Source organism: Zalophus californianus, chromosome 3 (genome assembly GCF_009762305.2).
Source record: "Zalophus californianus isolate mZalCal1 chromosome 3, mZalCal1.pri.v2, whole genome shotgun sequence".
Taxonomy (NCBI): Eukaryota; Metazoa; Chordata; class Mammalia; order Carnivora; family Otariidae; genus Zalophus; species Zalophus californianus.
This window is the reverse complement of record NC_045597.1, coordinates 99,772,604-99,799,518: the sequence shown is the minus strand read 5'-3', so window position 1 is coordinate 99,799,518 and position 26,915 is coordinate 99,772,604. Positions and strand designations below refer to the sequence as shown.

General features: G+C 41.1%; 1 protein-coding gene across 1 annotated transcript in view; it reads left to right on the top strand.

Annotated features, from left to right (window-relative positions):
- The window catches only part of NCKAP5 (NCK associated protein 5), an 878,246-nt gene that overhangs the window by 664,691 nt on the left and 186,640 nt on the right, over positions 1 to 26,915 (top strand). The window contains 2 exon segments of the mRNA XM_027590996.2: positions 14,790 to 14,858; positions 26,129 to 26,167. Coding sequence (XP_027446797.2) covers positions 14,790 to 14,858; positions 26,129 to 26,167 — 108 coding nt within the window.

Below are 26,915 nucleotides of genomic sequence, written 5' to 3'. Positions count from 1 at the left end.
TGCTGTCATTGCAGGATTCATCCATGGTATACGTGTAGCTCTACCCCAGTGTTTATTTCTATGTAGTATTGTCTCATATAAATTCAGCACAAATTTTCCATTGTAAATCTTCATGTGAATTATTTCTCTACGGGAGCTGATAAGAATAAAGCTGCTGTGAATGCATGGGTATGGCCAATTCACAGGCATCTATAGTTAATGTACCTAGAAATGGCATTGCTGGGTTAGAAGGTGTGAGTATCTTCTCCTCCGGTAGGTTAAACCAAACTGTTCTAACATGGGTGTACCAGTGGTATCTGAGAGTTCCTGTTGCTCCAACACTTGCCATATAAAATTTTTCCATCGGTGCCAATCTGGGTGTGTGTGTGTGTGTGTGTGTGTGTGTGTGTGTGTGTGTGTGTAGTTTTACTTTGCAGCATTTTTTTTTTTTTTTTAATTTATTTGACAGAGAGAGAGAGAATGCATGAGCAGGGAGAGGGGCAGAGGCAGAGGGAGAAGCAGGCTCCCCGCGGAGCAGGGAGCCCGATGGAGGGCTCAATCCCAGGACCCTGGGATCATGACCTGAGCTGAAGGCAGATGCTTAACCGACTGAGCCACCCAGGCGCCCCTTTACTTTGCAATTTTAAGTAACTTCCTCTTTTGGGTGAAAAGATTCGTGGAATACAGATATCTGCACTTGTTTCCTTCCCATTTGTCTTTCAGTTCCTGGGTAACTCAGAGGTCAAAGAGTTCTATTCCTGCAGGAATTGCCAGTCAGTTCCTCAGCCTGAATCACCTGCTTCTTGGTAAACCAATACTTATTCCTCAACTATTTTGAAGAACAAAATATAAATAAATGTAGTCTGAGAAATGTCTGAGAGACCCGGTTTTCATCCTCCTCTACTGAGAAGCAGGCGGTTCAGTGTGAAGGAATTGCTTCAAAGTCATGATTTGCTATCTCGGAAGAACATCTGTGGGGGGTGGGGGGTAAAATATGTGTAAAAGTTGCTTTTGCTAAGAATTGTAGAGTATCTGAATTGTTGGCTCTGTCGTGATTGGAAAACACTCGTTACATCTTGAGCTCAAATACGTAATTTATTGAATTGCTGAGGTTTTCAATTTTAATAGGAATAATTTGACAGTGCTCTTAAATGTTTGGAATAATGAAATGTTTGTATCACTCTTTAAAAGGACACACTTGTCTGACATACAAATTTTCACTTCCCTGAATCCACACAAGTCTAACGCTCAAACACAAATCTTTTACAGGCTGAATGCGTCAGTTTTCCTCTTCCAGCTGATGGGGCCAGAGAAGTGGGAGGTGAAAGAGTTGCAGGAGAGGGGTGGTGAGGTAAACCTACCTTAGCAAGTGCAGAGATGAAGGAACCCCATTAAATGAGGGAGGAGGCACATGTGCCAATAGCTTTATGACCCTTTATCCTTGAGTTTCTGAAACTAAATTGTACAAACAGACCTTAGGAAGGGAACAGAGCTGAGAATGGCATCGAGCTGAGGCCTGATGGTCACCAGTGAGTCAAGTAGGTTCCTGAATGAAATTACAAGCAGAGCACAATCAGTTAACCTTTTGTATCAGCAGATATAAATGGGCATACTTACTTACACCATTGGAGAGCTATTCGCAAGCTTTATGGTAGATCGGTGTGCAGAAGCAAGCTCATGCCAGCTTTTGATACCCAGTTGTTGTTCTTTCAAGAATTTTGTGAGCCGGTCATTAAACACAGCAATTATTATTTATTGATTTCTATAGGTTACATTTACAGGCAAAAGTAAAACACACTCAAAACTCATCACTTCCTGATTATTTTACAACATTTTCCTATTTGTTTTGCGTTAGTTTCAGATGTACAACATAGTGATTGGACAACTCTCTCTGATGCTCGCCACAGGTGTAGCTGCCGTCTGTCACCACAGAACAGTATTACAGTACCATTGACTGTGTTCCCTGTGACTTACTCATTCCGTAGCTGGAAGCCTGGACCTGCCACCCCACCCCCTCTATCAGTCAACAGTGTGTTCTCTATATGTGTGGGTTTGTTTTTGCTTTTGTTTCTTTGTTTCTTCATTTTGTTATGTTAGACTCTACATATGAGCGAAATCATAGATTTGTCTTCCTCTGACTTACTTCGCTTAGCATTATACCTTCCAGGTCTATCCCACATTATCTCAAATGACAAGATCTCATTCATCTTTATGGCTGAGTAATATTTCATTGTGTATATAGACCGTATCTTCTTTACCCATCCGTGTATCGATGGACATTTAGGCTGCTTCCATAATTTGACTGTTGTAAATAGTGCTGCAATGAACATAGGGATGCATATATCCTTTTGAATCAGAAATTGTAGACTACAAAGCGGGGCTCTTCTCTTGCAGAGAACAGATCATTAAACATTTGCTAGCACACTCCCAAAGAGGAGCTTGTTGTTTTGCTGAGGTGAGAAGGTTGTCCCGCTGCCAGGAGGTTGTGTGCAGCTCTTCTCTCAGGACCCCCGAGCCACAGCTCCCCTGTGTCTGCCTCCGCCTGGCTCGGTTACTCCATGTCAGTCTAAAGGGTTTAGTTGGACTTTTCTGTTATTGCTTATTGTATCGTGTGTAGGGGTGGGGATGCAGTCAGCAACTGCGGTGATGGGCCAACGTGTCATACCTGTGGCCTTTGCAAGTGGTAAGGGTTTGAAAGTAAGTTTGAGTAGAATCAAGAAATGTGATCTTGGATGCATGAAACAAAAGTGTTTATCCCCCTAACCAATTAATATTTCTTTTTATAATCCTAGCTGTAGTGTACAGCCCTGGGAAGTAAGAATTGTATATGGAAAGGGTCAGAAACACAAGTGGTCTGGGTCCCCTTCCGTGTCCCGGGCAGTGGAGGGTGTGGGAAACAACATTGTCTGCCCTCCCTGAGCAGGGGTGTCGGTGGTGAGGGGCGGGGAATGGCAACCACCCTGCACCACATGTGGTGGGTGCTGTAACCAAGGGGCAGCAGGGTGCTGTGAAGCATGAGAATAAGCATCTGGCTCAGTGGCATCCACAAGTCAGTTTGGGAAGAACTGTGATTGGCACGTTTTTCTTTTCAATGACCCTAAGATATGGCGGAGATGGTCATGATCAAATCCTTCCAGGCCTTACAAGAAAGTCTTGCAGGTGATCACTTGTGATATGATTTCAAGGTGGAATGCGATGCCCTGTGCCAGACCATCCTACGCCCCTGCAAACCTGCCCACTTTCTAATTCCTACAGTGCTACAATTAAAGATTCACTCCTTAATCCTCTCTTAAAATGCAAATCCTCTTAGTGCTTTACTTATCAGCTTTGAATCTTACTGTGAATGAAGTTGCGAGTATCTCTCTGAGAGCAGGGTTTTCTGTAGGGGAGGGTAGTAGATAAAAGCGCACCAGCAAGTGGGAGTGAGAAGATGAGAGAGAGGTGAGGGAGAGAAGAAGGGGAGGCTGCAGGTGAAGGGAGCCAGTGCCAGAAGGTGACCTAGATGTGAGGCTGTTTAAAATGCCCAGGTGTGGGGGGCCTGAGTGGCTCAGTCGGTTGAGCATCTGACTCTCAGTTTGGCTCAGGTCATGACCTCAGGATCCTGGGACCGAGCCCCATGTCAGGCTCCGAGCTGGGGGGCAGATCTGCTTGAGATTCTTTCCCTCTGCCCCTCCCCACACTTTCTCTCTCTCAAAAATGAATAAATCTTTAAAAAAATATATATATATACCCAGGTGTGAGGGCCCAGGTTACACTTTTCTTGGCTGGAATCTCGCCTGTCCACAGAATATGCCCTGGCTGACACCCCTCACCCTGCTAAGCCTGTGAGCTGCCCCGGGTTCACATGGGAGTTATTGTACAAAGGACAGAAGTAAACAGACATTGATTGAATCCTATAATGGGCCAGGCTCTGTGTTAGATGTGTTTTACATTCATCATGCCATTCAACATCAAAAGAGTGATGGGTATTTATTATCCTCTCATTTACCAAGGAGAAGACACACTCAGAGCCCAGGTGACTTGCCTGCAGTCATGGTAGGGGAGAGGCAGCACCAAGATCCAAATAAACACTTACCTGACTTCAAAGGCCAGGACTCTTACCATTATAAAAAATAAAAATAAAAAGGAAATTTAAAAAACACACCATTAGAATCTCGTATTTTCCTCTAGGATGATACACCCTTCTACCACCCCTATCACCTACTGACTTCCACCCATGGGTTTCTTTCCCGTATATCCCCTGTAGGCAAGAAAATTATTGAGCTTTTTTTTTTTTTCTGTGTCTGTTGTGAAAGCATTACCTTTTATTATTTTTCAGATAGAATACGGTATCAAGTAATATTTTTCCAAATCACACACATTTTCCTATTCTGCACAGACACACACAGACACAGAGACACACATTGACATATCTGCTTAGGGGCTCGCCCCCCCCCCCCCCCCGCCCAGGTGAGAATCACTGAGGTCTGAGGAGAGAGATGGACTATAAACTGAGTAAGAGAAAGTGAAGTACAAAATTGTATGTTTTCATCTGCATGAAGTGAGGATCTTTAGGGTGAGCGCTCTACTCGAAGTACGCAGATGGTACGTTGTGGAAGAAGAGAGCAGGCACCTGCCCCACCTCAAGAGATGAGTGAAGGCTTCCTGGTGGAGGTGACAAACATGGTGGCCACCTCCAGTTCCAGAAAGCACTAAGAAACTCCTGAGCAGTTCAAAGTTGACGATAACTCGGGGGTGGTAGAAGGTAACAACTGCCTTCATTCTGAAATCAATCCATCTGGGACACTGGTTCTCAAAATGGGGTTCTCAGGCCGGTAGCATCAGCATCACCTGGGAACTTGTTAGAGACAGAGATTCACAGATCCTTCCCTAGATGTACTGTGTCCGAACTGATGGAGCCTAATCACCTGATCTAAAAAGTACTCCAAGTAATCCTGATGCACACTCAAGTTTGCAAACCCCTGGTCTAAAGCCCCACTTAAGGATTTAAATTCTGAAAGTACGCAGACATTTCACCATAAAATGTTTTCTCTTTAATTCTTCAAAAATGAACCTGTGGACAGGTCTGCATAACATTTTCTTCTTGCAGGGGGATCCCGAACTCCCTGAACTAAGGAGGTTTTTTTATTTCAACTTAAGTGCCCTCTGCCTTGTTCTGGGCCTGGACCCAGTGGGCATCGCTAAGGTTTGTTGAGTGCAAGAGCAAGGACATTTTGATGATGTGTCTGCATGTATGGGCACATAGTGTCCATGTTTATTTCTGTGGTGGATGGACACAGCTTATAACTATTTCCTGAAATTTTTCAGGATGACAGAATTTGCCTCCAGCTGTACAGAAGCCCTAGACCCTGCCCGGGTATAAAGATTAGTTCTTCCATACAGTCAGTGGGAAATACCCCTTAGCCACCTATCCCTTGCACAGCCACTGCAGTGACTGGACATGTTCAGGTGAATGATGCAGAGTGCATCAGTTTCATCGGATGACAATGTTGGGAAAGAAATTCAATATCCAGGTCTAGTTCTTGGTGTCCTTTGTACTCAGGCTTTCTACCACTCTGCTAAGTTAAAATGTGCATACTTGGGTGGCATGCTTGATGGCATACTTAGCCCCTCCCTTGGTGCTTTATCCTCCTAGTGTTTTTAGACAGCTTTCAAAATAGAACAGATGACAGTATTAGTAGGGATATTTGGGGCATGCCTGAGTTTTGCTTGGAAGGCTGGATGTGAAGTTCCTTGGCCCACAGACCGAAGTTGCTAGGCTGACTGTAAGTAAGTTATTTAACTAGAGTGCCATAGGACTCTGATTATGGTGGCAGCCATTATAAAAGAGCACACTGTCCCACCTGTGGGGCCAAACCACGGTTTCTTGCCCTTATTCTGACCTATCTACCTTTGCTGAACTGAGGGGTTTTCAGCATGCTGGGAAGATGTCATTTTGAAAAAGACCAGCCTTTGCAGCAGTAGTAGCCACAAGGATGCATCCTTTGTAATTACTGTGGGTTGGACTTTTTTCTTCTTTTTCTTTTTCTCCTCCTTTTTCTACCTTCTTTCCTCCAGACCATTCTACCCCTGCTCAATTTCTGCCACTTCAATTTGCGCGCCATCAGTTTGTTCTTGTTCATCATTGTTTTTTTTTTTTTTTTTTTTGTTCATCATTCTTGAACCCAAGATTTTCTCTGCGGGGGATATTTACTAGTGCCTGACATTATTCACTTTCATAATGATTTGACAGTGTCTACATCCAGGGTTCTAGCATGGTGGCATAATTTATTTCTGATTGCTAATACAGGAAATGCATTTCCTTTGTATTTTGTTCAAAATTATATTATTTTTATTCATTCCAGTGACAACTTCTGCTGTTGGTTTGAGTGGGCTTAGTCAAAGGTCCAGTTACCTCTTCAAGAAATATCTTTCCTACCTCATATAAAAGTAGTTGGTTTTTTTTCCTCTAATCTTGTTGCATGGCAGCTTTCAATGTGAGACATTAATTTGTTTTCTTTACTAGGTTTTTTCTTCTTTGAGGTAGTCCTTATATTTTATATATCTTTGTATCCTCCCTAGAATGCTTCTTGGAGAACAGTGAGAGATCAATAACTGGATGTGTGCACGGAAGAAATGATATTCTAGCTCATCCCCTAAATATGTCCATTCCACTGATCTATTGTTGTGTAAGCTTTGAGGCCTAAAATGACTGTTTTATTCTCCTCACAATTTTGTGGGTCATAAATTTGAAAAGGACACAACTGGATTCATCTCCAATCCAGGTGGTGTCAGCTAGAGTTAGAAGATCCATTTCCAAGATGGCTTCTTTATTCCCATGTCTGGTCTATATCTCTCCACACAGCATCTCATCCTCCAGGGCCTCTCCATGTGGCTTGGGCCTGGTACCACCTCAAGATACCAGGCTTCTCACATGGCAACTCAAGACACCAAGAGCTAGAGTTCTGAGAGGCCAAGGTAGAAGCCAAAAAACTCGTAGTCTAGCCTTGGAAGTCCTCAAAATGGCACTTCGGCCACATTCTATTGGTCACGCAAGTCAGTAAGGCCAGTCCAGATTCAAGGAAATAAATCATAAAGCATTTTTTGCAACCATCTTTAATCTACCACTATGATAATACTAGTGATGAGTGAAATTAACATTCTTAAGGAACAAAAACTGAATTTCTCATACTACTCATTATAGAGAAGTAGGAACTTTAAATACTCTGCCAGTTGTCAAAATATGTCAGATGATGGATACCGGGTTTTTTCGTTTGGAATCTATAGACAGCATAATAATAAATTGGCATGTACAAAGAGTAAAAATTGTTTATTTGTTTAATTTCCCACTTGGCTATAAGATATTATCGAAAAGATGCATTAGGATGTATCCATATGTATGTGTATGAGCACCACTGAGAAGACATAGGTAAAAGTGCCTAACACACTACTTGTGCAAACTCATTGATATTAAGTACATAGAAATATGAAAATGAATTTTTGTTTCTACACAAAACTCTAGTAAACATGCACTAATTTAAATTTTTCTCATTTGAAAAGAGGCATATAAGGCTTGATCCCTACCTCAGAGAGCTTATAGTTTAAATAGAGAAGACTAATAATATTCATAAAATTAATAATAATCCCAACTGAAGGCATTATAATTGATTGTTGAAATGTATGACCCCTCCTTTTGGTAGAGTTCAAACCAATGGACATAGGAGGAAAAGTGGAATTTAAAAATTACTATTTGGTAACTATCACTGTAATACTTGTTTTAGGCAAAAAATAATCAATGGATTCTAAAATAAATGAGCAGAGTGTGGGTATTTAGATATTTGCATAATCTCAAAGACTTTGGATAGTTACATATTTTCAAAACAACTCCCCATAAGGTAGTTATGATTATAAAAGGAAATACTTTAATGTAACCTGAGGAAACATCAAACAAACTCAAATTGAAGGACACTCTACAAAATAGCTGGCCTGTATTCTTGAAAAATGTCAAAGTCATGAAAGACAAAAAAACTCTTCCATGTCATAGGAAACTAAAGACAAATAACAATCAGATACAGCTGTGGGAACCTGGAATTAATCCTGGACATGGTAAGGATAATAGAGGGATAATTGGTGAAATTGGAACAAGGTCTGTAGAGTGGATTAGGTATTGTATCAAAGTTAATTCTTGAATTTGATAACTACACAGTGGTTATGTTACAACATTATTTTGGGTATTAAGGGGTAAAAGGCTATCATGTTTGCACCTTACTTTCAAAAAAAAAAATTTTTTTTATCATCTCTGATTATAAATAGGCATAAAATGAATGATCAAGTAAGTGTGGTAAAAAGGTGAACTTTGAGGAATTGGGAGGGAAAGTGAGGGGGATTCTTTGTAATAGTTTCCAAATATTTTTGTACATCTGAAAGTACTTAAAATTTAATATATGCCCCCATTTTAGTTTTTTAGGTTCAGATTTGAGCCACACCGCAAAAAAAAAAAAAAAAAAAAAATGAGTGGAATTTAGAAGGGTCAATAGGGAAGTGGGGCATATCCCAGGCTCCCACAGCAGAACCAGAGGTGCAGCCTTGGGAACAAGAGCTGGGTCTTCATGAGAGACCTCGTCAAGTCAGGAGCGTGGCCTGACTTGAGAGATGCCGAATTCTCTCAAGCAGCAAACACAGGTGGATGGATGTTGGATACATGAGTGGGAACAGAGTATAGGTGGTGAAAAGCCTGCAGTGGAGTCGTTACTTACTGCAGAGGGAACTCTTTTGTGTAGAGCTGTTCTAACTTTGGTCTGTGGAAAAGGATGTTGTATTAGTCCGTTCAGGTCGCTACAACAGAATACCATGGACTGGGTGGCTTCTGAACAACAGAAATTTTTTTCTCACGGTTCTGGAGACCCGGAAGTCCCAGATCAAGCCTCTGGCATGGTCAGGATCTGGTGAGGGCCCTCTTCCTGGTTCGTAGCCAGCGCCTTCTCACTGTGTCTTCACATGGTGGAAGGGAGCTAGCAAGCTCTCCGGAGCCTCTTTTATATAAATCTAATCCCACTTTTGAGGATTCAGCCTTCATGTCCTGATCACTCCCAAAGCACCCCCCACCCCAATACCATCACATCAGGCATTAAGATTTCATCTTATGAATTTCAGGGGACACAGACGTTCAACTATGGGAGATGTGTTAAGCAAATTCATGGTATAGAGAGGTTTTAGATCTAATTAGCATTTAGAGAATCAATGTGCAACAGTGATCTAGAAGCATCAGTCCTTTTAGTCATTTGTCAGCTCTAGCCAGAATTTATTCACAGAGCAAGACCTCTGAAAAACATCGTTCCTTTTAAATAAATGTTCACTTAGACCCATCCGCCACAGTGAACCAAAACAATATGGATTTACTCTATGAAGCTGCTCAGTTTTATAAAGACGTGTGAGAACATTAGAGATGAAATCAGGAACATATTTAAATCCCAGCAACTGGAAGTCATGAGGAAACCACACTGAGCTCTAAATCAGGGACTCAGTCTAGCAAAAGTTTTTGGTTGTTGTAGAAGACAAAGGTGAACACAAAGACCCACTGTTCCATTTAGCATGCATGCTCTAATTACATCCTCTGGGTATACTGATTTAATAACATAATTTCTTGAAGTAGAAAAGACCTGTGTTGTCTATTCCTGTAATTCTCAGCAGTGACACCCGCTTTTTCTCTTTTCCTCTCTCCCATGTCCTTTTTCATTCCTGCCATAAAATGATTTACTGTTTCTTTAAATCACATTTAATTAAGGTTTGTTTTTTTCCCCCTTTTGTTTTTTCCCCTGTTGCCTCCTGTTGGTAGCAGGTAAATCCTGAATTTCTAATAAATGCAAATGGATTAAAGAAGATCACAAGTTCAAGATTATTTTAACTTCACTGGCATAATTGTTAATATCTCTGTTCTCCCCTAGGATATGTAGGATTACATCAATTAAATTAGTTTCTGCAACTGAACACATTAACCATAACTGTGACAACTAGTGTCTTCCCCAGCACTCTTTAGGTGTTTAATTTGCTTGCCTGTAATAGATTGTCAGAGCAGTAAACATGAGGCAAGTAATGTAAGTGGTATAATGATGGTAATTATCTGAATGGATCGATTGTAGTGTTATTGCAACATGATATTGTGGGTAGGAGGGAGATGGAGACATCCCATATAAATCCCCATTTTCAGCTTTATTTCCTTAACACATTTTTTTCTAAGACATTTAAAGTGAAAACAACATAAACTGGCATTGCCATTCTCTCCTTTATCTCTTCCCATTATCCTTTGTGCCGTTGCCTTCCTGAAACCAGCAGACCCCACACGAGCTCAATTTCTCTAAAGAAAGCAGTGACTTTTTAGAAATGGAATTCCAGCAGTTCCCCCGTGATTCATGGTATCCAAATATTTGAACTGGAAGTCACTTTGTAGATTGGCTAGGCTGCTCCCTTCATTTATTGCCGAAGGAACTGTGAACCCAGCAAGGTTAAATGACTCGCTAAAGGTTTCATACACCGGTATTGCCAGGTAGCCTGCAGGGATGGGGCTAGAACCTGGAGTCAAGTCCTCCCACCTGGGCTGAGGGAGGACCTGGGAGGTTACACCAGCAGCAGGTATGGAAGAGGTTTGGTGTGACAGGCCACAGCTGCCCCTGAAGGAAACAGCAACAAGCAATAAGGAAACAGCTTTCAGTTGAGTGTCAGGGATGAGGGGTGGGGGTGGGAGGTGGGAAGGAAGAGAAGAAACAGCCTAGGGATAACCAGTATTGAATAAGTCCAGACAGATGATCAGCATGAGGATAGAATCGCTGGGTTCTGTGGGAGATGTCTGCCCATGACAAGAAAGGAAAGCACATGGCAGGATCCTGCCTGAGGGACAGGAGTGTTCAGGTGGTTGCTAAAACAGGGACCAGGTCCAGAGGAAAGAAGTTAAAGCCAAGTATTAGAACTGATACCTGAAGAAGAAACGGGGGTTTGAATCCTGGAACGTGAACCAGGAATAGGTCAAGATGATCTAACAGTGGGAAGAGCACTTCCAGAAAGGCTTCTGCTAGCAGTTTCCCTCAAATTTGTGCCCCGTTTTCATTTGATCACTTCACCTGAGTTTCATTGTTGGTGAAAATAACAAACTGGCCTCAATAGGGAGCTTTTTAGACACCTGTCAAAGAAAACATTGCAGTCATCAGAGGCACAAATAATTCCACATATAACCCATGCCTTCTGTGTTACCAGAAAATGGAACATTAGAACTTTAAATCACTGTTCAGGAGACAAACACCAAATACCCACAGAACTGAGGCTACAAGCCTGTGTGTCCCAGGGGAGGGAGGTGGCAGAGTGGGGGCAAGGCACTCCTAGAACTGACCACAGATGGAGACTGGATGTGCCCAGTGCTGGCTGTAGGGCAGGGGCTTGAAAGTGTAGGGAACCTGAGGTGACAGTCTCAGAGAAGCAAGGTTTCTGGGGAGAAGGATGCAAAGAGAGAAGAGGTGCCATTGGAAGATCTGGTTCTGCAGAGAAAAAGGAAGAGGGAAAATTTTAAGATGCTGAAGAAATAAAAGAGAAATATAAGACCAACCTCCTCCAATCATCATGTGGTAAAGAAGCTGAAACCAGGGTAGAAACAGGGTTGATGAACAGTGAAACATGCTGATAAAGCAAAAAAAGAGAAGCCAGCCTCGTCTTTTGCAGAGTAATATTGGCCATCTGTAAAAACTCCTTCAACGGTATTTTACTAAAGACTATCCTCATTGACAACTCTCTGAACAATGAAGTCTTATTAAAATGAAACTTCTTTAAAAAAAAAAAAAGCAAAAAAGAATGCAACAAGAGGACTGGTAGGAAGAAGGACTGAGGGGAAAGGTGGTTGTGGCATATGTAATTGGAGGGAGCCGAGGGACGTGATTTTAACTAGATAGTAATGATAAAGTAAGACCCAAAAGGGAATAATAAGCACTATTAAAGAACCTGCAAGAGGTGGAGCGGACTGGAGGAGGGGTAGGAGAGGAAGTGACACCTCACTGAGTGTACCTTTTAGTACAGTTTTGACTTTGGGGACCATATTAATGTTTTCTATATTCTGAAACTGAGGTGAAATGCACAAGAAGGGGAGAAATTAAATCTGAGTACTATCAGAAACAAATGAACTGAACTGCACAAAGGAATAAATAGCATAACTACAGGAAAGAGTGACAGTTACAAATTAGGAACTTGAACATTGCATCGTTACTATATACCCACATTCTAAAGAAAAATCAAATTGTGAACTCTTCTTACTACTATTTTCCATACAGTAACAATTTTGCATGCACTGTGGGATTGAATAAATGAGTAAATGTATGGCTGCCTGTGTTCTCACTGTAGAAAAGGCAGACACAAATATTAAAAGGGGAAGACAAAGAAGAATTCTGTAGGGGTTGGAGAGAGTTTGTGTGTGTGTGGTAAGAGGAGAAAGAGACTCTTTCACTAAAAGGGACTGGCAGAAATGACCTCTCAGTAGTAATGGCATTCGTTAATAACCAGATCTTAATTTCCAAATATCATTCCCCAACTAAAAGCAAGCAGGATTCCTTGGAGAAATGGCGTATTTCAGGAATGGCACAAAGAAAAAGCAAAGTGGGCTTTGGAACATTTCCTTGTGCCTAAAAAGAAAGTCTCTTCAAAATGATGAAAACATGTCCAAGGACACAGGTTGCAGAGGTTCGCCTTTTCAAAGCTGGGATAACTTGAGCATCAAAATAAATAAAATAGGGACTTAGAACCCTTTCAGTAACATAAGAATCCATGTGTTCATAGTGATAAATAATAAATAGGAAAAGCATTTTCTTACGATAGAATGTAAATTCATAAATCTAGGTGGAATAATAGAGTGAGAAATCACCATGTGCAACCATAGGAATCATTGATTCAGGGAAGATTCATCAATGGTTGCTAAGATAAACTGGTGAAAGTTTGATGAGAAATATTATATTTTCATAGTCTAAAAACATCTCTGCATAATTTATTAACTACAAAAGGAAAGTAGCTTTGGAGTGGAGAGATTTAGCAGACCCCACCTTAACCAGGTGATCAAAGCTAACATGTCCAATAATGGATACATGGACATGACATAATTCTCATAGGATGCACTGAGAAGAACTCAGCATCAGTTATGTGCTACTCCTGCCAAGTGTGCAGGAGGAAGCTTGAAACAAACCCTAATTAAGGGACACTCCACAAAATAACTGGCCTTTACTCTTCCAAGAAAGAAAAAGAAGGAAGGGAAGGGGGAGGGTAGGAAGGAATGAAGGGGGCAAGGAGGGAAGAAGGAAGGAAGGAAGGAAACAAAGAAAAGAAAAATTAGTAGCATGAAAGACAAAGGACCATTCCAGAATGTTCCAGCATCCTATATGAATGACAAATAGATGCAATAGGTGCTTGAGCCTGGATAGGTTTCAGGACTGGAAAAAATTGCTATAATGACACTATTGGAACAATGGATGAATTGGAATAGTACTGAAGATCAGACTGTGGTATTGTATCAGTTAATATTTCCTGAACTTGACGATACTGTGGTTGTGTAGAAGAATGTCTTTGTTACTAGGAAATATACACAGAAGTATTTAGGGATAAAGGGCATCATGTCTGCAACTCCCTTTCAAGTTGCAGGGAAACACGATGAAAGAAAAAGAGAATGATCTAATGATCTCTCAAATGTGGCAAAATGTTAACAGTTAGTGAATCTGAGGAAAGGGGATGTGGGAGTTCTTTATACTAGTCTTTCAAATCATCTGTAAGTTTGCAATTATTTCCACACAGAAAGTTAAAAAAAAAAAAAAAAAACCCTGATAGGAAGACACTACAAAGGAAAAAAGTTTGATCTTTTCACCACCCAAAAATCATACCGTTCTTTTGAATAAAACTGGCTTGGAGCTATATATCCCCATTTCCAAATGTCAAGGAGGATTATAGTGAAAGGGTGGGTAGAGCAGAGTGCCTGACGGGGAGGGGCATGCTCACTGCAGCAGCCTTGGGAAGGGTTAACTGGCACAGCTCAGGACTCCTACGAGGCCAGTAGGAGCTGAAAAGGACTCAGGTCAGCCGCTGCAGAGGGCAGATCCCATGTCACCATTTCATGCTCCTTCTAAAACCTAATATGCTAATACCTGTGTCTTTTTCCCCTTATTGTTCCACTAGTAACCAGGTAACCATATTCGACCTAGTCTCCTCTAGAAACCTGTTTACCATTCAGATAGCCACTGGCTCTGAGGAGCAGGAAAGCAATAGTTTTTTAAAAGGAAAGGGGGGGGAGGACTCAAGTATAGCTCAATTCTTAAATTTCTCATTATATCCTTATGCTTAATAGCCATTGATTAACAAGGAAAACAACATGTTTGGTTTGCATTCAGAACTATGCTCTCATGAATTGACCTGAGATTCTTTTCTATGGCCTAAACAAATGGTGGGTTGTGAAACTGTAACAGGTCTTAATGAAGTGGATTGAGGCATTTCTCACATTCACATTTTCATAGAATGAAATAAACGTCGTAATCTTTTTACAGAACACTCTCACATCAGGCCATGATTTGATTTGCTACCTGTTCAGAATATCAAGTTTTGCATTTCTCTAAATGGTAATGTACTTTTGTGAACAAGTTGATAAGACAGAAGTCATCCATGAGATATTTTTAAAAGTACTTAGAGCAAACTTGTCTAAGATTCTTCTAAAAGATTGTTTTGGATCCTGAGGAGATATATTTAGTAACTGTATTGAATAAGTTGTCACCTAACACAACATTTCATGGATTTATTTGTATTATTTTTCTGTGTCCCTGCAGGCAGAGAATTCAGCATTGGCTTTGGAAAATGAAAATCAAAGGGAACAGTATGAGCGATGTCTTGACGAGGTAAGCGGACTTAGAAAGGTTCTTTGCACAAGGCTGGACTATTGAGGAATCCCTTGCTCAGATCTTAATATATGTCTGTTAGCAGCCTCCGCAGAACATTAGCATTTTGTCCTCCAAAGGAAGGTTGCAAACATGTATGTGGACATTGAGAAGGAAGGTCAGTCTCCCTCCCCCCCTCCCCCTCCTTCTCCCTCTCTCCTTCTCTCCCTATTTTAGTGTACAGGCACCTGTAAATTCCTTTTGGCTATGGTTTAATATTCTTGGAGCACAGTTGGGGAATGCATCACTGTATGATAAATTCCTTCTGTCCAGTAAGTGTGATCCCCAGCCTGTGAATGAGAAAAGCCATGTCAAGGCACACTGCATCTCCAATTGGTTGCTGTTTCTGAAAAAGCAAATCCTTGATAGAGTGGGTGGGGATGATGTTCACAGTTGGCGGCCAGAGGAAAAAAAATCAGTAGACTGAGAACAAGCCAAGAAGAGAAAGGGAAGTGAGGAAGAAAATCTGAGCAGAATGGAAAAAGAGCCACACGTGTGAGTAAACTTGAGAAATATTATTTGATGATAATGAAGAGATGAAGGCGAAGATGGTGGGCATTTCTGAGTTCCTGGGAGGTGAGGGGAAAATTGAAGTGTGTGGAGGGCCCTCGTTCTCCTCAGCCATTCCCCTCACACTCTGTCAGGAGTCCTACCGTCAGTGTCTGCAGTAACACGCAGGCAGGATGGGCCATTCACCTCACTGACAAGCCTCTCCATCTGGGATTTTGTTGGTGACTGGAGTTATTACTTTAATGGGATGACTTTTTTAGTCATCTGCCTGAAACCCTAAAACTTGCACATATCTATCTAGTCATCTTAGAAGTTGTTTTGAAATAGCTGACACAGGTTTTCAGAAAATAAGCACAACTACATGTAATGCTGTTCCATTACCTTACCAGGGGGAACTAGTATATAGATCTTCAGTCTGTTCTCCTCACTAACAATTAGGAAAACCTTTTCCAGAAAACTCCTCTTGATCTTTCTTCCCCTCCCCCACACTGTCCCAGAAGGTGATGGTTTACACTATGAAGAACACAGGTTCAAATCCCTCTCGTGACATCATCACTGCCCCACATACCTCTCCCCTCCCTCCAAACTGGAAGCGGTTTCTCTCCTCAGAGTTGCAGCTGTGGCCAGTATTTTCCTACACCGGGGATTCTGAAAATGTGACCCCTGAGCCAGCAGCATCAGCCTCACCTGGGAAGCTGTTGGAAGTGCACATTCTGAGGTCCGACCCCAGACATCCCGCAGCAGGGAGTCTGGGAGTGGGCCTGGCCATCTGTGTGTTTGCAGGCTCTCCAGGTGACAGTTTAAGAGCCACAGTCCTCATAGCATGGACCACTTTGCCTTACAGTAACTTGCGTGTCATTGAAGAACCCTCAGTGTGTTTCCAGAAAGTTCCTTACCTGTTTAATATTTCTAGCCATATATATCAGTCAGTCAAGCAAACCGGTATTTGCAGTGCTCTGCCCTGTCCTTAAAGACTCGGAATAATCTTTGCAATGCCCAAAGGTGAAAGAATAACTGAAGTAAATTGACCTAAGAGGAGAATGATGACTCAGGCTAGTGAGGCCAGTTCAGCACTTCTCAATCCTGTCCCCCCAGGCTCTTCGTCCAATCAAAGTTTAGGGCAAGAAAAACCCAATGGATCCAAGGATATTGAAAGGAACAAATATTGCCCTTGGGTCATATGTATTGATCAGCAAAGTTTCACTTTAACCTCCTGTGCAGAATTTCTGATGAGGTTGAATCTGTATTCAGAAGTTAAATTTATGTGGATCACACCACAGGAACCTCTTATTTGTCACAGTTCTCCCACAGGGCGTCCCTCCCCATCAGGCAGAAAGCTCACAGCATCTCTTTGTGGAAACTCCTAGTCTTGTTTTCCGTAGCCTCCCTACGCCTGCATTCTGAAGGTCTCATCAGAATGTGTCGGGTCAAGCAAAATTTTTCATCCACAGAATTATTTCATGTGGAGTTTCGACTGAAGACAGAATTTTTAGAGGGAGAGTCCCTCTGTTCTTAATTGCAAAAATTAACTGTTGCCAGAGAGGCGATTTGCAACTCAGAACCACCTCTGAGCAGTACACGTGTTTTGCATTCATGATACTGGCCCCTGATTACATGCCAGTTGTTTTTGTAACTAATTGCATGAGGGTAGACAATTCATTTCCATGCATTCTAAGAGAACACTCTCAAAGGGGTAGTTGAGTGTAGTAATAATGCCAACTGGAAATTCTTTTCAAGCCTTTTTAGACTAATTAGACAAACTAACAAGGTAAGGCCTCATGTAAGTTATTTCCTTGCTAGTGGGTTTCATAAAACATACACAAGTGGGTATAATCTAAAATTAAAATGTTCTTCAATCCCTTTTGCACTGATTGTTATTTTCTGGGAAATGAAGAACATGTTGAGAATTTGGGGAAAACACTTGGGAGTAGGAAATCCCCTCTGTGTTTTCTAAAAAAAGGGATATGTTTATTCAGAAGGAAACAGAGCCACATCCACAGACGCACGGGCTTGCTGGCACACACATGTCCACAAACGTGTGCACACAAGTGTGTACACACACACACACACACGCACACACACACACCCACTTCACCACTTCACTTCCCCTCTACCTAGCTCTAGCTCCTCATCTCCTTGCCTTGCAATACAAGGCAACGCCAAGGACCGGTCTTGATTTCTTGAGGGGGTTGGAGTTTTGCGTGTTTGAGCCTAGTTTCCTCCTCTAACTGTTTGACACACAGTTTGCTGGTAAGCAGTGAATTGGCGTTTATTCTCACTAATGCCTTGGCAAGCCTTCCTTTAGGACCAACTAATTCCCATGGAGAGAAGTATAATGACACATATAAAAACAAGGAAAGTAACATCTCACAATGTTGCCTTTCATTTAGATGGATTCAGTTGTATCCTACAAATGTTTGTCGGGTGTCAGGGTCCCCCAGGCTTGGGAAGTCATGGTGCTTCTAGCTTGGCAGAAGTGAGAGGGATGGTCAATCACAGAAGAATGAAACGAGGGAAACTCTCATAGGAAATGAGCTACCCTGGGGTCTTTGAGATCATACAACACAGTCAATAAAGGGCATGAGAGGTAGTGGGTGAGTTGGCAGTTAAGGGGGCAGAACTGAAAGGGCATCTTCAGCCACAGGAGTTGAAGCAGGTAAAGTCCAAGTAGTTCTCACCCTTACCTGAACATCAGACTTAACTGGGAAGGTTTAAGAATACTGCCTGCTGGTGCCTCCCTGCCTAGTGTCCAGACTCCTTTACTGCCATAACGCAGCTGACAGATGATCCTTTCTATTCAAGGAGGTTCATATATGTTGTCCACCTTGGTTTCAGCTGCCTCCCCTTTCATACCTCCCCTGTATGTTCCCCAAATGACCAATATTGACCCATAGGCAGGGACATCTTTACATTACAGGAAGCAGGAAGACATTACAGAAGATGAGCTTCCACTTTCAACGACCTTAAAGATTTAAGGGTCAGAATTGTTCAGGGGGAAATATTGAGGAAGCAGAAGCCTAGCTGAAGACAAAGCATAAGCACCCAGCAACCTCCCCCCGACCTGGGTGGGATATTTGTGACATTCTTTCAGGAAGATCCCAACCATCTTAATGTTAATGCCTTGCTAGAAGGAAAAACAACCTTAACTTGACAATGGCAAGGCCACTGGTAATCTGTAGGTCCTCTTTAGCATGTGAAAGTTCTTTTGAAAACCTCCCTTTTCCTTATCTCCCCCAATCCCCTAGTATATAATCAGCCACCCCTCGCAACCCTGGTGCAGCAGCTCTTTCTGCCCACGGGACCTGTCCCCGTGCTTTAATAAACCACCATTTTGCACCAAAAAAAAAAAAAAAAAAAAAAAAAAGAATACTGCTGGCTGGGCCGCATCTCAGAGATTCTACTCCAATTCTGGTCTAGAGTGGAGCCTAGGTGTTAGAAATCTTGAAGACTCCAGGGAGTTAAAATATTCAGCCAAGATTAAGAAGCATTGCACTTGATCCTCTGAATGCTGTGCTTCAGATAACATTTTCAGAAAGTGTCAGAGGATAAAAGCTCCACCAAACTTGGATATAATGATAGAAGAGCAACAGACCCATGTGGAAATTTTGGGTTATTTCCAATTCCTCAACAGCGTCTGAGCAAACAAAAAGTAAACGCTGGGACAGCATTTCTCAAAGTGTTTTTCTGGGCCCCTTCTGCATCAGAAAGATGTGCAGTGGTTGCAAAAATGCAGATTCTTGAACCACAAAGGCTCTGAATAGTCAAAGCAATCTTGAAAAACTAAAGCAAAGCTGGAGGCACCACAGTTCCGGACTTCAAGCTATATTGGAGTCATCAAGACAGTATGGTACCGGTACAAAAACAGACACATAGATCAATGGAACAGAATAAACCCAGAAATGGACCCTTAACTCAATGGTCAACTAATCTTTGACAAAGCAGGAAAGAATATACAATGGGAAAATGACAGTGTCTTCAACAAATGGTGCTGGGAAAGCTGGACAGCAACATGTGGAAGAATGAAACTGGACCACTTCCTTACACCATACACAAAAATAAATTCAAAATGGATGAAAGACGTAAATGAGAGAGGAAACTATCAAAATCCTAGAGACCACAAACAATAACCTCTTTGACATTGGCTGTAGCAACTTCTTACTAGATACATCTCCTGAGGCAAGGGGAACAAAACTAAAAATAAACTATCGTGACTTCATCAAGATAAAAAGCTTCTGCACAGTGAAGAAAACAGTCAACAAGACTAAAAGGCAACCTTTGGGATGAGAGAAGATATTTGCAAATGACATATCTGATAAAGGGTTAGTATGCAACATATATAAAGAACTTATACAACTCAACACCCAAAAAACAAATAACCCAGTTAAAAATGGGCAGAAGATATGAATAGACATTTTTTCAAAGAAGATATCCAGATGGCTAACAAAACGTGAAAACATGTTCAACATCATTCATCATCAGGGAGATGCAAATCAAAACTACAATGAGATATCACCTCACACCTGTCAAAATGGCTAAAATTAACAATACAGGAAACAACAGATGTTGGCAAGGATGCAGAGAAAGAGGAACCCTTCTACACTATCAGTGGGAATGTACACTTGGTGCAGCCACTCTGGAAAACAATTTGGAGGTTCCTCAAAAAGTTAAAAATAGGACTACCCTATGACCCAGCAATTGCACTACTAGGTATTTACCCAAAGGATACAAAAATACTGATTTGAAGGGGCACATGCACCCCAATGTTCATAGCAGCATTATCAATAATAACCAAAGTACAGAAGGAGTCCAAATGTCCATCGACCAATGAATGAATAAAGAAGAAGTGGTATGTATATACAATGGAATATTACTCAGCCATCAAGAAGAGTGAGCTCTTGCCATTTGCAATGACTTGGATAGAGTTAGAATGTATTTTGCTAAGTGAAGTAAGTCGGAGAAAGACAGATACCATGATTTCACTCATATGTGCAATTTCAGAAACAAAACACACGGACATAGTGGACAAAAAGGGAGGCAAACCAGAAAACAAATCCTTAATATAGAGAACAAACTGAGGGTTACTGGAGGGGTGGTGCGGGGCGATGGGTTAAATGGGTGATGGGTATTAAGGAGGGCAGCAGTTGTGATGAGCACCAGGTGTTAAATATAAGTGATGAATCACTAAATTCTATACTTGAAGCTAATATTACAGTGTATGATAACTAACTGGAATTTAAATAAAATCTTGAAAAAGAAAAAAATAAAATCAACACAGAAAAGAAAAATGCAGATTCTCAGACCTCACTCAGCTATTCTCAAGCAGAATGAAGGGTGAAGAAATTGGCAATTTACCAGATTTCCCTGGCAAAGTTTCTGCATGCAGAATTTGGAGAACCTGCCCTCCCCTTCAAACCATCAGAGTAGAGCCAGAGTTCCTTAGGGTCCATGAGGATGCCAGATTTGAGTTCTTCTCTGACTTCTCTGTGTTCTTCAGAGCACAAAGGCAAGAAATGGAGGTAGCTCAGGAAAAGAAAAAAAGCACCAGAATTTCTTTTGCTTTTTTGTTTGTTTGTTTGTTTTGTTTTGTTTTTAAAGATTTTATTTAGTTATTTGACAGAGAGACACAGCGAGAGAGGGAACACAAGCAGGGGGAGTGGGAGAGGAAAACGCAGACTTACCACAGGCTAAATAAAGGCAAAAACAGGTTGTTAAGAACAGTTCTGACCTTCCTCTCTGATTCCTATGCTATAATCCAAGACTGGATTGTGGAATCATCAGACATTCTCAGTGTATGTCCCTCACCTGAGCCCTGAGTAATCTTGAAAAGCAACGTCTTGATCAATGGAGATAGGAGTTGATGATCTTGCTTGTGGCTCTCATGTGCTTCAAATGCCCATTTCATGAATGGACCATGAAATCAACAGATAATGGACTTCTTGTGTCTGCTCTAGATTCTGACCACCATGAGGCAGCATCTGTGTTCTATTCAGCATATTTCTCCAATATCCAGCACAATCCGTGGCCCATACTATGCATTTAATGTGTATTTGTTGAATGACTAAATGAATGAATGGAGATTGTCAGCCCTAAATTAATTTCCCAATTAATTTTCCCTGTGATCCCACATACATAGTTTCATGAATTTCTCCCACTCCCAATATTTTGCAGAGCAAATAAATAATATAGGTGCTTAATGATTTATATTTATACATGCATATCACACACACACTTCATTCTTATACAAATAAAATATCTTATTCTCAAACCATTCTTTTTTTTTAAGATTTTATTTATTTATTTGACAGAGAGAGAGGGAGAGCACAAGTAGGCAGAGAGGCAAGCAGAGGGTGAGGGAGAAGCAGGCTCCCCACAGAGTAGGGAGCCAGATGCGGGGCTCGATCCCGGGACCCTGGGATCATGACCTGAGCCAAAGGCAAACGCTTAACGACTGAGCCACCCAGGCGCCCCATCTAACCATTCTTTCTTAACTAGTTACTTCAAAGTGCATTTTATTCTTTGAAGTTCAAATACTCAGATTCAGATTTAACTTTAATGGGGTGACTGCTTTATAGCAGGTACTGTCCAAGGTGGTTTCTCTGGTTATATCTATCATCTCCTGCATTTTTCACAAGCTGAGAGGTAGCCAGTTCCCCTACATCACAAATGAGTCAAGTCAAGCTGCTCCCCGACCCCCATACATATCAGTGTATCATCAACACAGGCAGCATTTGAACCCAAGTTCTTCTTGTGATTCTGCCCCAATGCTCTTCTCCCTTGTCCCCAGCTGCCTCAGTATGATAAACCAAACTCAGAAGCATTGAAAACTTCTCCAAAGCACATTTTCCAAAACTTGTCCTTTTCCAATTAGGTTTTTAAATGAGCTTGCTGGTGTGGCAGTTGCTTTGCATGATAAAACAGCACAGGCAAGGATAAAAGCAAGACTATGAGGCAGGAGGACCCGGTCGAAGCTTGGTGCCTTTTGAGTTCCTCACACTGCCACCTTTGACCCAGCCCTGGCTGTCCTCTGGATTGGGTGAGAATTGGCTCCCTCTTAGAATAACTCCCAGGTGTGGCTTCTCATTCAGCCTCAAGGACTCTTCTGAAAACAAAACAAGACAAAACAAAAAACACACAGACAAAGCCTCAGCCCTGACTTCTCTTCCCTCTGCCCACCTGCTTCCAGGGGAGTGCAGGGGGTGCTGGGGGCGCGGGGCCGGAGGTGGGGACACAAAGACTGATGGAGAAGAACAAAGACTTGTGTGGGTCCAAGGTGAGCAAGGTGTCAGAGGAGCTGGCTTGTCTGAGAGAACTCTTACGGAGAGGGAAAGAGACATACCTGGGCCCTCTCCTTGGCATCTCCGGCTCCCCTGCTACCGTGCCCCACCAGAGGCAAAAGAGGGAGGTCTCTGCAGAGAGCCTAAGGCAGATTGTAAAACAAGCCAAAGACTTAAGGACTGTTGGCTTTGCTCTGCTTGTCTCCAGTCCCCCTGGCCCAGCCCAGCTGCTATTTTCCCTTTCTTTGGAGAGGGAAGCTGTCAGGTGACACTGGAAGTTATTTGTTCTCATTAGCTGGACCTGCGGGTGTGTGATTATTTGCAACCCAAGTGCTAAGGGTGTAATTCTCTGATGAGGGCAGGGGCTCATTCCAGGGGTCATGTTGTGAACCTGTTAGAGGTTGCAGGCACAGGCTCCAAACAGCTGTTCTATTGATGCTTCAGGGAAGCTTAGCTGTTAAAAGTAGTGATGAAACCCAGGAAACTGTCTTATAGACAGTACCCAGGAAAGCATTTGTACAAACTGGCCTGCTCTTCTGCAGAGGACCTGCGAGTCCTTCTGGGTAATATAAACTATCCCATGTCAGTAGGTAAAGAAATAATGCATTCGTGTATCTTTGTTCAGTTATTAGGTAGAACAGTAGTCCAAAGTATATGCCAGAAGGAGCTGTGTCAGAGATGGAGCCTATAAGCCTACAGGGCAACATACTCGGATTGCAAAGATAGAACGTATTTTCTCCTGCGAGCTGTTACAGTTAGATTATTCATTTATGTCTCCTGTTAAATCATGTAGAGAGCTATTTTATGTGACCACTGTTCCACAGCCGGTTTAAGTGAGGGACCAGTTGGGGGAAGAAAAGAAAATATTGATATTAGGGAGTTCTATGAGAATGTAAATCAAATCCAAAGTTTGAGATCCAAAAGAATTAAATTATTTATGGTATGAATTAATTTTGGTACATTGTTCCTGATTCAAGCTGTATGAATAGTTGACCTCTTCTGTTGTATGTTTTTTTCTTAATTTGCCAAGAGTAAAATAGATGACCTATAGTTAGTGTTTAAATCTTCAGTGCTTATGAATTGGAATGAATGTTTAAAAACTGAAAGATTTTCAAGATGACACTATTGGTCAATTTGTATGGCTGAATAACATTTATCACTGTTAGGATCATGTATAAATCAACTGATAAAGGGAAAAGAAAAGGCATCAGTTAAGGGAAATATGGTTTATTTTGGTCTATGACGTTCCTTGGGTAGGTTTCTTTAACTTGGGCTGGACTTCCAAATAAATAAATAAACTATATCAGGTACTGTCTAAGTTTTTTTTTTTTTTTCAAAACTGTAGTTGTTTCAATGAAAGGTCTTTCTCCTTTGCTTAATGTCAATAATGTAAATTTGGAAAGGATTCTGGAAAGGAAAGGAAAAAAAAAAAACCTCTTGAGCCTACAGTTCAACTAATCAGTTATAGGTAATCTGATTTTAATCATTTATTGCTTGTGCTGTGAATGCCTCCTGGCCACAGTTGATGATAAGCCTGTGTTTTAATTTTCTATGAGACTTACTGGTAGCCAACTGTCGTTAAGGATGTGCTACTTTGTCAATATTGAGTGAAAAAACAATTAAGCTCCATGAAAACATTCTTACCCTAATCTGTTCCACTATACTAGACAGGGAAACAAGCACACACAGTTTAGTATCACCAAAAATAAATTGGTTATCAGGATGAAAAGATGAAAGCATGTCCCTCAGCCTTTGGTTGAATGTGAGAATTACCAAGATGATTATGTGTTATCACACATGTTATACTTGCCAATTATATTCTCTCTGAAACCAAGGAACATATCTTAGTCATCTAGCTTTACAAATACTCTACAGATTTATATTCAATAAATGAAGGAAGAAATGAATGAACAGAAGTAACCTAATCTAGGACATTTAAATATTCTGAGTTGGTCTTTAATACTGTAAGTTTCAGTGATCATATTAAATGTGATTATATTAAATGTGTACAGTTAATGTACTGGCTGAAAAATTCCACTTAATTCACCTGCCCACCTTAATTTTATCAAGAGTAGCCATACGGGTACATAGTTTCAAGGGTATAGTGAAGTTATATAAGTGACTTCCTGTATAGTGTTTTTGAAACCTGCAGATGAAAACGAAATCTTAGCTCAAATACATAGAGAAATGATGAGTGGTTATCTGGGAGAAAATGCCAGAAAAGGCCCAGATCTTTGCAAATACCAGGGACATGTTATTGGGTTTATGTGTGGTTCTTAGCTGGAATGGTGCCACATTGCCCTGTCCTAAACTATTTGCTGAAAGGGAATGGAGCTGCCAAGTTTGGTTTAGATTAATCAAGATTCACCTCCTTCACTGAGAGGGGCCTAGCTTCTCCTCCTGCCCCAAGCTGCCTGATACCTGAAAAAAATCAGGATTGTGTTAATATAGTAGTAAAAATTCTATTTGATTGTGTATTGGAAGAAATTCAAAATAACAGTGGATTTTTTTTCCTCTTTCACACAGAAGTTCAGAGATAGACAGTGAAACTCCCTGCATCATCAGGACCAAGCTCATCCTATTTTTCCATCCAACAATACTTAATATGTTACTTTCAGTATCAAAGTGGCTGCTGAGGTTCCAGCCATCACTTTTATATCCCAGACAGGAAAAGGAGGAAAAAGAATGAGGCTTCTTCTTAAAGACTTTCTATAAGATCAAGAAAAAAAGTCGACCTATAACTCATTGGCTAGGAATTTGTCACAGAGTGACACTTATCTACAAGGAAAGCTGGGAAATGTGTTTAAATGTACCCAGCCAAAAAAAAAATCAGAGTTCATTACTTAGGGGAAAATAGGTGTTAGAGTAAACAACCAGCAGATTCTGCGACAGGTAGCAGTGACAAGAGGATGGCATAAATGAAAACATGGAGGATATAAACAGAGCATATAGAAAACAATGAGCTGCTCTTATTCTCCACCATTCAAACCTATGTCTATTCCAAGTCATTTTAAGTAGTGAAATAGTCACACAGCAAAAGAATAGGAAGGAGAGACAAAGGACCTTGTAAATCAGCAAAGTGTAGAAACTGTGTACAGATAATTAGGATCCTGTTTTACACTGTATCATTTCTTAGCCATCTTGGAGTACTTTGCATATGAAAGGATATTATTTTTCCAAATATGGAAATGTGGAAGTCAAGGTATGAATGATCTTCCCAACCTAACCATCTTAATTAGCAACGAGGTCACCTTTGGAAAAAGCAAAACATCACCTAGAAGGATAGGCTTATTATGAAAAGAAACAGGTCTTCTACACAGAGAGGAAAGAGGCAAATGAGGAGCTAATTAGGTAGAATAAACTGTGGGAAACGTATTGGTAAATTACAGTCCATGCGTATAAAGTCTCATTATTATAAACGGCAACTCTTTTCTTTATTTTTTAAAGGTAGCCAACCAAGTTGTTCAAGCTCTGCTCACTCAAAAGGTAGGTCACTTTCTGGCTTATTATTTTCAAGGTACTTATGTGAATAGGTTGGAACTCATATTGTCAAACCAGGAAATTGTGATTGATAGATGCAATACTTTTCTGTTTATTCACTTAGGTTAAAATTGTGTGTGTTTTAGATGGGCATACAAAGTAACATCAGTGACCAATAGAAGCATAAGATTGAAACTCTTGGTAAAATAACAGAAGATGAAAGATTTCCAGGGGCCCATTTATTTAGTAAATGCGGATATTCTATAAGTCGGTGGATTCCTCCACTTTCTATAAAATGAATAGCCTTTTATGGAGAGATTAAGAGAAGCCTAAAATTCAGGAAGAGGTCTTTGAGGTTAGGCAAGTTATCTAATTTCTCTGGGTCTTCGTGCCTCTTCTATAGAGTGGGGATAACAATTCCCACCTCCCAGAATTGCAGTGGTCATTCTATGAAAGGAAGCACATGGAGCAGTTCCTGGAGGAATCAGTTTGTGATAAATATAAAACAAATGGCCGTATTGTATACTTGAAAGTTGCTGACAGTCGATCTTAAGCATTCTCACCACCAAACAAACAAAGAAACAAGATGTGAGAATGTGAGATATGAATGTGTTAATTATCTTGATCTTGGTGATCATTTCACCTTGTAAGGTGTATCAAATCATCACATTTTACACTTAAATATATACAGTTATTCCTCAATAAAGTTGAGGGATAAAAACAAATAATTTTTGAGCATGAGATTTGTATGCCT